This window comes from Pelophylax lessonae, assembly GCF_965119305.1.
Source record: "Pelophylax lessonae genome assembly, chromosome: 5".
In the NCBI taxonomy this organism is placed as follows: domain Eukaryota; kingdom Metazoa; phylum Chordata; class Amphibia; order Anura; family Ranidae; genus Pelophylax; species Pelophylax lessonae.
Window position 1 is genome coordinate 185,667,993 of NC_138772.1, and position 13,587 is coordinate 185,681,579.

General features: G+C 37.8%; 1 protein-coding gene across 1 annotated transcript in view; it reads right to left on the minus strand.

Annotated features, from left to right (window-relative positions):
- Positions 1-13,587, minus strand: part of CNTNAP2 (contactin associated protein 2) — a 2,507,009-nt gene that overhangs the window by 1,076,167 nt on the left and 1,417,255 nt on the right. Inside the window, exon 10 of the mRNA XM_082257542.1 lies at positions 13,373-13,544. Coding sequence (XP_082113668.1) covers positions 13,373-13,544 — 172 coding nt within the window. The remainder of the gene's footprint in view (positions 1-13,372; positions 13,545-13,587) is intronic.

Below are 13,587 nucleotides of genomic sequence, written 5' to 3' on the forward strand. Positions count from 1 at the left end.
TATTAGCGGTATCCCCAAGTCACGCTCGGGGTCAATGGGCAGAGCGTGCAGACAGCGCAGCGGAGCTTCTCTTACCTTATCCTGGTGATCCAGCGATTAGCTCTCATTGCTGTGACCGCCAGCCGAGATCTCCGCCGCTCGTCTGTCGGTAGGAGGACTTCCTAGTTCCGTTCCCTGCAGCAGCAATGCTGCATGGGAGCGGAACTAGGGAGGGAAATTAAAAAAAAAAAAAAAAAAAACATTGCACAAAACACATAACACATTTTATATTATATATATGCATATATATATATGCATATATATATATATATATATATATATATATATATGCATATATATATATATATATATATATATATGCATATATATATATATATATATATACCTATATACACACACATATATATATATACATATATATATATATATATATAAAATTATGTTATTGATTTGATTATAATTCATGTGTTCTATATATATATATATATATATATATATATATATATATATATATATATATATACACACACACACACATATATATATATAATATATAACGCATGAATTATAATCTATTTAATAATATAATTTTATTATATATATTATATATTAAATAATAAAATAATATTATTGATTCGATTATAATTCACTTGTTTGTGTTTCAAATTTTTCACATCTGGGATGTCTACTAGAGACTTGTTTTGTTCAGGTTTAAGTCAGTAATTACTAAGAATTGTAGGCCTATAATACATAACGCCAAATTTCCATGAAAAGAATTGTACCACTTTTGGAACAGAATTCCTGACAGAATCATACCGCCAGGGAGGTTAATATGGAGGAGTGACCTTGTCCCCATGTTGATGATGACAAAGGCTTCTTCCCCACTACCCTGGCACTGTGGTTGTGGGAGTCTGCAGGCAGTGGCTTATTGAAATTTAAAAGCCTCTTTTACAATAAGGTGGCACCCAGATAAAACTAATTACATAGTTTTTGACAAGTTCTTTATAAAAATAAATGTCCCACAATGTAAATCTATTATCAATCACATAATTCAGTGATGCAGATCCCCATCATTCATGATCAACAATCTCCATTGAAAAAAAAAAAATAGAAAACTCCTCAAGCTATCATCTGCAATGCAAGGGAAGGGGTGGGATAGCATTTGCATCATTATTCAAATATGTGATTTCCAGCCATTCAAGCAAATGGGGCCATGGTACATCAGAAGTTGCTGAGTACACAACAAGTGCCTGCACCCACTGTGTCTTTTGCAGCCATTGACAGTAAGAAGCTGTCATGCCCAGCCATGCAGAATGTCCTAAATGTTCAACATGCAGAAAGACTACCAAACAGTAAATGATAAAAAAAAAAACGACAGTACAATTATGCTATAGCAATGTATCAATAAAGCTTTTGCTGTCCTATATTATTTGCTCGGCAACCATGACTGCCATTTTTGGGGTTGTATTTTGCAATATGTAAACATTGTATAGTAAAATCAAAATGGCTGCACCTTTAATCAGTTCCCGCCCACCCATAGTACATTTACTGCGGCAAAGGCTGGCTAGAACAGGTGCATGTATGTACCGTGCTGTCACTGGCTACAGTGGGATTTTTTCAGCAGGTCCCAGTCAATGATTTGTGGCTGAGACCTGCTGATCAGCTGTAGTCAATCACATAAAAGAGTCCTGTGTATACAAACACACAGGGCTGTGTACACAGATCAGCTATCTGGCTGTTTCTGCAGGGAAAAAAAACAGTCAGATCTGTTTGTAAAAGCAGCACATACAGGTGCATGTCAAAAAAATTGAATATCATCAAAAAGTTATTTACAGTATTTCAGTAATTCCATTCAAAAAGTGAAATGCTTCCCTCTGCTGACCAGCTTTATGGAGATGCTGATTTCATTTTCCAGCACGACTTGGCACCTGCACACACTGCCAAAAGTACGAATACCTGGTTTAATGATCATGGTATCACTTTGCTTGATTGGCCTGCAAACTCGTCTGACCTAAACCCCATAGAGAATCTGTAGGGTATTGTCAAGAGGAAGATGAGAGACACCAGACTCAACAATGCACACAAGCTGAAGGCCACTATCAAAGCACACAGGTTGATTGTCTCCATGCAATGCTGCATAGATGCAGTATATCATGCAAAAGGAGCCCCAACCAAGTATTGAGTACATTCTATACTGTTCATGAACATACTTTTTCTTTGGGGTCTTATATAATATTCTAATTTTCTGAGATACTGAATTTTGGGTTTCCACTAGCTGTAAGCCATAATCATCAAAATGAAAAGAAAGAAATGCTTGAAATATGTGTGTGTAATCAATCTATTATTTGAATTTAAATTGAATTACTGAAATAAATTAACTTTTTGATGATATTCTCCTTTTTTGGAATGCACCTGTTTTACACACATTACACTTGTTTGGCACACAGTTAACCCCTTGATTGTCCCTCGATGTTAACCCTTCCCAAACCCTTCCCAACCAGTGCTAGTAATACAGTGTACATTATTATATCTGATCACTGTATTAGTGTCGCTATGGATGTCAGTGTCAGTTAGTGTACCTCCCAGAGAGGGTCCGTTAGCTCCAGATTGCCCACCACACTATTGCATTGCTACTAAAAGTCACCGCCATTACCAGTATAGTGTTATTGCTGCATACATTTTCAGTATATATACCATCGTTTGTAAACACTATCACGTTTACACAAATCAATTAATATACACTCATGGGGATTTTTTTTGGCCTAAATTTTTTGAAGAAATTGGATTTTTAATTCTTTTTATGGATATGTTTTAGAACAGAAAGTAGAAAATATTGTTGTTTTTTTTTATAAATGTCAGTATTTTTTTCATTTATATTTGTAGCACTGCTCCCTAGAGGACTGCTGAATTTAACACTTTCTGGATTCCCCTGGGATACCCGTGGCAACTGCTTGCAGAAACGTATCACTTTAACCACTTTACCACCGTAGGATTTTGCTGTCTTAAGTCCAGGCCACTTTTTGCGATTCGGCGCTGTGTGACTTTAACTGACAATTGCGCGGTCTTGCGACGCCGTACCCAAACGAAATTTACGTCCTTTTTTTCCCACAAACAGAGCTCTCTTTTGGTGGTATTTGATCACCTGTGCAATTTTTACTTTTTGCGCTATAAACAAAAAAATAGCGTTTATTTTGAAAAAATAACAATATTTTTTAAAAATTTTTATATGAAATTCCCCCCCAAAAGAATGTAAAAATCAAATTTTTTTTTAAATTTTTGGCTAATTTGTTTTCTGCTACCTATGTTTGGTTAAAAAAATCGCAATAAGCGTATTTTGATTGGTTTGCGCAAAAGTTATTGCGTTTACTAACTAAGGGAAAGATTTCTGTCATTTTTGGTGTTTTTTTTAACGCGTAATGGCGGTGATCTGCGATTTTTTTTGGGGGACTACGACATTGCGGCGGACAGATGGGACCCTTGACTGACATTTTTGACACTTTTGGGGGTACCAGTGACATTACTGCAGTAATCAGTGCTATCAGGAGTCCAGCGACGTAGGTCTACGTCGCTGGACGGGAACGAGCCACTTTGCCGCAGTACGCTCCATGTGAGCGGTGGGCAAGTGGTTAAGTACTTGGCTCAGTCAGTGATCAGTCCAGGGGATGTTGTTTTGTGGCTTTATTTGGAACTGGGATAGGAAAAGGATGAGTGGGATACTAGTAAGTATTCACATTATCGAGGACAACTGACTTGAGGAAGCGGCCAGGCCGCTGCTTCACTCTGAAGATAGAATGAATGTTCTTGCTTGTAATTATCTTCAGGGTTCTAACTTGGCAACCCTTTCTCTCTCACTGTGTGCTGACACCCGTCCACTGACTCTACACTCTGGAGTGGTCTCCTTCCTGGGCAGACCCGCGGGCAAGATCCTCTGTACTCATGGACACTGTTTTTTCAGAGTCACTGTTGCCCTCAACTCCACCAGTCAGCTTCTCCTGGACCTCTGGATTCAGCCACACACTCTGGTTCACTAGGCTGACCACCTGTGACCACCCATCCACTGCCGCAGAAGAGGAGACAGCCGTCAGCCTCCTTCTGGGACCTGGCTTCCCGCCCAAAGAACCCCTGCCTCATGTGCTCCTGCCCTTTATACCCTATCCCATAATGCATCACTCTCGATGCCAAGCCCATGGAATAGTATCAAAGCCTATGTGTCATTGGCTGGTTTCCTCCACTGTCCAACGTGTCTCCCCATTGGACACAAGTGGGGACACTCCCTCAGCCCAAATGCATCACACACTGAGCACATGGAACAGGCCTAACTATAAATCATGCTCCCCTGATAGGTAGAGTGCATCTATGTTTTTCTCCTACCTAGCACCTATCTAGGAGGGTGCTACATATTATAAAAATGAAAAATCCCAGTAGTTATCAAATGCTACCTAAAGAAATGTCTATTTGTATGAAAACAAATATCTAAATGTAATTTGCGTACAGTGTTGCATGACAGCGCAACTGCCGGTTAACGTAGCGCCATGCTGAATAGCACAAAATGTTTTGGTCATGAAGGGAGTAAAACTTTCTGGATGTCAAGTCAAGTTAAATGGCTAGGGATCTGAAAAGCAAACATTAGCATAAAGCTATGTATATACATTTGGGTTGATTTACTAAAAGATTTAGGAATCTTTATTTAAAAAATTATGTTAGTATTCACTTCAATTATGCAATAGTGTGAAAAGCATTTGCACATAATTGGGTATTCAAAGAAAAGAAACAGGAATTGGCTTTTCATAATTGGATAAATGAAGTAAATATTAACACACATTTTTGAGCAAAAAATCTCATCTATATCATTTAAGACATGATTATCAACATTACAAAGTTCCAGCTATTCTATTTCTACTATAGATCATGATTAATAAAATGTATCCACTGATTCAATGGGAATCTGATGTTTCCATTAAAAATGCAGTTGTTCCCCTCCTAATAATTTTTTTTTTTACTAAATTTCTTTGTATGTGTGGAACACAACTTTGGCCACCTGTTCGCCTACTAGGCAACATTTAACATTTAATTTGTAATAAAAGCATGCTCTATCTCTCGGCACTGCAATCTGTTTCGAATTTTCACTACGGCTGCTCTCTTATGGGTAACCTGTCTTTTTTTTTCTTCTTAATAAGGAAATTCATTTTTGTTAGGAACAGTTAGAAAAAAAGGAGCTTTCGCTTGCAGTTAAATTATCACTGCATGTCTTTTTCTGTTTCTGACTACTTCTCTTTAGGTTCATGTATCAAAAGTTTTTGAAAGCTGCCCATAGCAGCCAGAATCCATCTGTCATTAAGTGCAAGTTAGAAAAAGAAAGGAAACATGTGAATGGTTCCTCCAGACAATGCAGCGTGTTCCTGTGTAATGTCTGATGTAAAAAGAATAGGGTCTTTTTTATTCCTCCTTCTCCATGTGACTTTTGCTTTTTGCTATTTGGCTTAGTGCACAGATAAGGCATATCTTGGAGGCAATAAAAAAAAAAAATATATATATATATATATATATATATATATATATATTAAAGCAGACGATGAAAAGATGCCAGAGAATGGAAAACTTTTTTTTATTATGAATGATGGACAGTGAGTGAGCTTTTCTTTCTTGCTGCGAGCTTCTCCCAACCTGCTCAATGAACAGGTGTAAGATGAAATATTTACTCCCTTTTCCCATAGACAGAAAAATGAATGATGATCAGTCAGAAATTTCCCAACTTGTCGCAAAATCTCAGATTGTGATGAGTGTCTTTCTTTCAGGAATAATTGTTATCATCCTCTATTTAGCCCTTGCACAGTTTGACCACTAAATGTTAAGAAGGAATGGGATTTGTAAATAATCAGTTACAATGTATTGGTAAATAAATATTTCAGGGCAAGGTAACAAGGAACTCTAATATGTATACAGTATAACCAATTAAAGCAGCTTTTAAAGCTTAAATCTGGGCTCCTGAAAAGTCCCCCTATATGTAGGTATTTCTATTTCTATTGGCTTTTTTACTCAAATTTTTTACATTTTGCAATAAAATTAGGCATCTTTACATCTATTACCTGTCTGGTTTGTCAATTTATGACCACTTTTTTGCCGGGGGCCTTTCCCCGAGGCTAGGTTTTATATTTTGACATTTACTAAAACTGGTGCACACAGAATATGGTGCAGCTGTGCATAGTAACCAATGAGATTCTAAGTTTTATTGTCAAAGCTTAATTGAACAAGTTGAAGTTAGAAGCTGATTGGTTACTAGGCACAGCTACACCAGATTCTGTGTGCACCAATTTTAGTAAATCTCCTTAAGTTTGTATTACAGACATGCATTTACAGTTTATCACTAATAATGTGATTGTTTAAAAATTTACAACAAAAATATCTGGTGGCAGAGTAAAGAAGTAACTGTGCAGTTAGTGAAACCCAGCGGTGATCCCTCTCAGTTGGCTGCCACTTAGATTGTAGTACCACAAGCTGGAAAATCTTATTGCAGGCAATAGCGCCATCGTTGCATATCAATGACAGCACTGTGTGAGTTTGACCAGTCATTGGCCAGGGTCTGACACCATGTCCATCAGAGTGAACTCCCTTACCTTCAACAATAATTGTGTCCTAATGTCTTGTCAGGTAAGCAAAGGAAGGCATAAGAGGGCATCATTATTGGTCTATGCTTATGGCATCTGCTAATCTTAATCTGAACACAAAAAATAACCCTTGTATCAGAGGACAATGGTAATACTGTAGCTATTTTAATGACAGAAATTTTTGTTGTTGGGTTATCAATGAAAAAACAAATAACATAGACAACAAAAATCGTCTGAAGGCCAATTCTTTAGGATAACAAATACGGGAAATAGACTGTATGGAAATCAACAACACTTTTTAGATCCATCTCAGCTCAAGCACCCAAGGGGTTCCACACACAGGGGCTATTTCCACACACAAACCGGATTGGTAGATTACTATAACCCCTGAATTGCTGTGGTATAGCCCGGTGTGTTGAAAAATTTGGCGTCTGGAGGTTTCTTGTTGTCTATGTTATTTGTTTTTCTGTTTGCTTGGATGGAATGCACGATTGTTTGCACTTTATCTGTGGTTTATGTGTGTCCTTTGAGGCTGAGGGTTCTTATACCCTCTTTTTTATCTGGAGGAATCTTCTGATATTTAATACATTTAATTAATAAGATAATTTAATGATAACCCAACCACAGAATTTTCTGTCATTAAAATAGTTACTGTATCTAATTTATCTTCTTATACAAGGGTTGTTTTTGTTGTGTTTTCGGCTGTATGGCTATAATGACAACACCCCATTGGTGTGTGATGTATTGGGTTAATTAAGCTGATACATATTTTCTAAAGCCTTATTTTTTTGTTTTTGAGTTTGGTCTTAATTTGAACCTGTATAATGACAATGCACCTTGCATGCTTTTGCAGCATATTACTGTTACCGTATTTTCCGGCGTATAAGACGACTGGGCGTATAAGACGATACCCCTATTACATGATCTACCAGTAATGCTTATACTTAGGTTACCTTGGAGATATTATACTCGGCGTATAAGACGACCTCCCATTTTTGGGGATTTTTTTTAGGTTCAAAAGTAGTCTTATATGCCAGAAAATACAGTACTTAACAGCACATTGTAAATTTAGAAACTGTTAGGATTCACCACTGATCACAAATTGAATAATTGAATACATTTTTACTGTGTTTTTTACTTTGCTTCGCAATTATATTATATGATCTAATGAATTGCTATTCTTATTCCAAACCTTTAAACAGTTCACTTTAGCTACAAATGCAAATAGACACTTCACTAGTCCAAAGCTAGCTGTAGTTTAAAAAGACACTGTCACCTTACTCATGCCACCAACACCATCATTGTTATTGGGTCAATCTTGCTTAAATGCTTAAAAGCACTGTCATAGAATAGGAGGCCATATGTTCCTCTATACTCAGAAATGCCAGGTATTGTGACAATATTGAGATAGCTGCAAATGCAAAATGAGTGGCATGGGATTGCTAGGAGGATTAGTATATATGGGTGGGGGCTTTCTGAAGAGTCACTACTATTGAAACCTCTATCACTTATTTGCTTTCCTCTACGTATACCAATTTAAAATGTCAGGCGTGTTCCTTGATAAACATGGTTAACATGCTGTATGATTGATAAACTAATACTGGACTTTATGGAACATAATGTTTGCAGATCATATCTAATCTCAATTGGACCACAGATGACCAAATTGCTGACCAGCGCATACAGTATTTTGAAGGTGTATTTAAGAAACTGGATTCTGCCTCAACATACTTTTTTTATAGTTTTATATAGTTTTTTTTTATAGTCTTGTACAGATACCTTTACATTTTCTGTAACCCACAGGACTCACACAGACTGTCTTTCTCATATGTATTATGGGTACCCAACCTGATGCCATTTGCTTTTAATGCCTATAAGGCTGTTCTGTCTGGGAAACTGACCACAGTTTCATTGGTTGACCGACCATCAAAAATTTTCCTTTTACAAGTTCTAGCTGCAATCTTCAGCTAACATGTTTTACTTTTATTACAAAAAGACAGAAATATTCCTGCACTGTGGATTAGAAGCAAGACATTATTTTGACAGTTGTACCTATTTTATGTGGAAATTACAAGAACACTGGCATAGTATTCTCATTCCTCTGCAAAATTTCTGCTGATGGTAGTGATTTCCGACTCACTTTACTCTGCCAAAACTGATCTCACTTAGTAATTCCCAGGGACTCTATGTAGAGAAAGATACCATTGCCTTATAATGAAAATAAGGAAGAATTACTTCTTTTTTCACAGATACAGTAGAATTAGTCTCCCTTCATATTTTGAGCAAGAGATAAAATTGTGCAATATTCACAAATGCAACATGCACATTCCATATATGCAAGGTACATTTGATTATTATAAGAATTTTTTTTTTGCAGATGGCACACTTTTGTGATAAACCCTGTTCTGTGTTATAGCAAATGAGACATTTCAAAATTCAGTTAAGTGTGTCTAATTCCTAATGTTTTCTGGTCCTCATACTTTTGTATATATAGAAATCTGTAATCAACTAATTAGCTATACTTATTAGGTCAAAATTCCCCCAGGGCAGTGTCCAGCCATTTTTTTTCACAATCCCTTGCCTATTAGGCTAAAAAATGACCATTGCTGTTTTAACATTTGGCACTTATGGGCTTCAATGGGCTTCAGATTTGACACCGAATGTTGGTAATTTTTGCAGATCCCACCTTGAACCAAACTCAGGTACGTCACTACTAGAGATTCTTTAAAATTCTTTTACAATGAATTGTTCTCACTTGTTTGTTTCCTACAGCCTCTAAAAATTACTGTCACCAGAGGACAACTCATAAATAAATGTGAACGTGTAAAAGAAAAGAACCTAACCAAGAAATGAACAGAAGCCAGTATAATGTGCAAGTACTATACTACCAATCAACGCGCATGTTCTGTAGACCCATGCAGCAGTTCTTTTAGTGAACAAATACATCTTTAGAGCTTTTCTGACTTCTTCATTAGCACAGGTCCGTGCATGTGTTGGAAGGTATATTTTAGGATTTCCCTATTGCACAGGTCACTGGGCACAAAAAAACAGGGGCACTGATTATCAAGTGAGCTGAATATGTAGCACTTAAGCTGGGTACACATGAGCCGAAAATTGGCTAAAAACAGTTGATTCTTTTGGTTTGTGTGTACAGCTGTCTGTTGTATAGACTGGCTTCTGTAGAATGGGCATGCTGGAAAAACCAGCATCCAACCAGCATCTAACATTGCTTGTGTTAAGCCTGCCTTAGACAGTTCGAATCTTGGCTAGTTCAGCAGAGACCAGGCAAGATCCAAACCATGTATGGGCAGGCTGAATGTGCCCAAGTTGATCGATCAATTAACTTAGGTACAACCGGTCTGTCAGATTTTACATGCGATTATTGCTATCAGCTATTATAGCTGCTAGCAGTAATTACTGTGTTCTCCCACCCGGGATAGCATCCCCCCTCCAATGGGAGAACACAGTGGCTCCATGGGAGGGATTCCCTTATTAATACAGTCAGTGTCAACCCATGGCTGCAGGAGGAAAGAAAACTGCTCCATCTATGGCTGGCCTTTTTTACAGTAAGCCCCACTGGGTTGAAAAAAAAAAAAACTTCTAGGGTGTATCCAGTCTAAGAAAGAGAAAACACTAATTATTATTATGTCATTTTGTACTGCACAGTGGCATATCATATGGTGCAGATTACAGTATAAAAGATCACTTACTATCTGCAAGTAACTGCCAGCTGTGCAGTTCATCCTGAACATGTAGGGGAAGTAGGGCATGGCATACTTAAAGGAAAAGTACACTCGAAGCTCTTTTGGATGTACTTCTCCTTTGGATCATAGGAGTGCAGTTTGTTCTGCACTCCTGTGACTAATTTTCAGCTGACAGCAGGCTGAAGCCCGCTGTTGCCTGACATCACAGAGCCGTCCTGGCTGAGGAAAGGTCATGACCATATGGTCTGGATACACCCAGGAGCCTGGACTGGCACCTGGCTCAGCCTCTCAGCGAGCTGTTAAGAGCCTGAGCCTGCCGCACCTCCCCCCTCCACAGCCCAGTGTTTCAGTGAGCACAGGGGTGCGGGGGGGGGGGGTTCTTAAAGCAGAAAGCGATGACTGATGGCCACCAGCTCTCTGCTCAGAGCAGTGGAGAGAGCTCAGTGATCAGTGGTGTTTTCATCGATTGCTCAGTTCTCATCCTTAGAGACAGTGGGTAACAAATGCAGCATCACATCCATGCTGCATCCACCTGGGTAGGTATGAATTAAAAAAAACAAAAACAAAAACTTCTATTTTAAATAGATTTCAGTTTCTGGGTTTTCTTTTTAAGCTTTGAACACAAATGTTTTGCTTATATCCATTTCTATGCATTGAGAAAGCCTGAGGATCCAGTTAAAAAGGACAATGTTAATAGCAGTTAGCACCGGCACTTGAAAACAAACCACCTAGAGGAAAGAGGTCGGCCCTATATTAATTTTGGTGCAGGGTCTTGCCTTATGTAGCTTTGATTCTGTCTCACTGAAATTCTGCACTTTCATGCTTTATCTAGTATTATTTTTTCTGTTCTATAAAGCAATATTTTAAAAGTTTACAAAGAATTTTACTGACCTTTTAAGGCATTTATTCGAAGAAGAGTTTTTACACTGATGATTGCAATTTGCAGATTAACTGAGAGTTAAACATGTTAGTAAGTGAAAGGAAAAGGTGTGAATAACAGTCTTGACTTTCTCATCACACTTTTTCAAAAGTGCTAAACATGAAATAGATTGATGAGGCAAAATTGTGTTACAATGGAAATTCAGTTTTACTTTCTTTGGGGCACTTATTTCATGTCTATATATGTGAAACTCTCGGAGTTAACTTGTTTTCTACAGTAATTTGCCAAAAAATGTGATCTGATCCTCATCTGAGTCACAAGAATAAACAAACGCAATGTATTTAAGCAAATTGCACACAAACAATTCTAATGCCTTGTGTCTCTATTGAACACACCTATTAAAAATTCCCAGTGCTGAAGGGAAATGTAAGTGATTCCTTGTGGTTATTAGCTGGTCAAAACTCCTTTACAGCAATGACTTTAAGCAAGCGATTTTGGCAGCTATGAATCAAACCTGCACAATTTTCAGGAGGAATTATTGACCATTCCTCTTTACTCCAGATTCAGACACATTTGTAGGATGTCTGATGTTTAGGACTCTCTTAAGGTCATTCCACAGCATTTCTATTGGGGGTTAAGGTCTGGGCTCTGACTGGGCTACTCCAAAAGGTGCATTTTCTTAAGCCTGTCTGTGATGGACTTACTTCAATGCTTAGGGTCATTGTCCTGCTGCATCACCCAACTTCTACTAAGCTTGAGCTGACAGAGAGCACAGTGCTATTATCCTGTAGGATTATTTGGTAAACTTGGGAAAGAATTTTCCCTCGATGATGGCAAGTGGTCCAGACGCTGAGGCCTGTGTCTGCATCAGGAATCAGCAGTATGGCTAAACTGAGACCAAACCATATATATATATATATATATATATAAAAGTACATTTATTTATAGTAAAACAAAAGACATACAAACACCAGAAAACAGCGAAAATAAAGATATAAGTGAACAATTAACCAAATGTCAAAATACCTAGCCACCTAACTATAATACAATATTCACAATATTTACAAGATGAGAAACACAGGTCACATGAAATCTCAGAGATGCAAGGGAGAGGGGGGAACAAGACTGGAATCAGGATCAGCATCTAACTTAGCACAGCAAAGCAAAACACTGACGCGAAGAGTACTAGCAGGGGATACAAGAAATACTCTCCCAGCAACCAGCATCAGGTGGAGACTGATTACTAGAAACCTCTGGCTGCTGGGAGACACCTGCTGGTGAACATTTGAAGAACTACAACTTTCTGCTCTGGGAAGCACAGTGCCACCAGCAGGTGGCCCAGATCCTGATAGTCTGAGTTTCTTTTATCAATCAAAGTAGCTCTAAACCACACCTCCGAACTAATTTCATTAACTGGACTCCAGGAGGGGGATTTACTAAAACTTCAGAGTTTTAGTCAATCAAAATCTGGTGCAGTTTTGCATGGTAGCCAACATCTAACTTCAGCTTGTTCAATTAAGCTTTGGCAAAAAACTGAAAGCTGATTTGTTTCTATGCACAGCTGTACCAGATTTTGCACTCTCCAGTTTTTGTAAATCAACCTCTTTTTTAGCATTGTAAGGTGATCACCACAGTAGCCTCTCCTACCTAGTACCAATGGGATATTGATACTTTACCAAGGACCAATATCTGGGTGTTGTGCCATCTTCTTTGGGGCTTGTATTTGCCATTGTGGATCTCTAATGGGCATTCAGTAACTAAATGACTATGAGATGTCTTTGACAAAAAAAAACGGGAAGCCGATTGGTTTCTATGCAGAGCTGCACCAGATGTTGCACTTTCCAGTTTTAGTAAATCAATTCTCAGGTGTGAAAACTACTGACTTTAATTAGCTTTTATTGAAGTAATTAGTCTATGGATGCACTTACTTTTTCCTCCTGCACTGTAAATGTTTAATGGGTGCATTCAATAGAGACATAGGAAATTAGAATTGTTTGCATCTTATCAGCATAAGCACACGTTTGTCTATTTTTATGACTTAGATAAGGATCAGATCACATTTTATGGCAAATTAGTGCAGAAAAACAGTTAATTGCAAAGGGTTCACATACTTCTTCTTGCCACAATACATATAGACAGAATTTCCTTACACATCTGTAGAAAGTTGGTTGTGATTATCCTACCTGTCAATGATTGCACACATGTCAATACTGATGTTTGCAAAGCTGCCTTGCTTTCCCCGCTCTATTTCATGAAGATCAACCAACTGGTTATCCACGTGGATGAGCTGCATGCACCCTTGAAAGAAGTTTTCAAACACAGGGCGATCGGTATTGTTCGTCTTGGAATAGAAACCTAAAACACATTTTTAAAAATTAAAGATATATTGTATATGTAT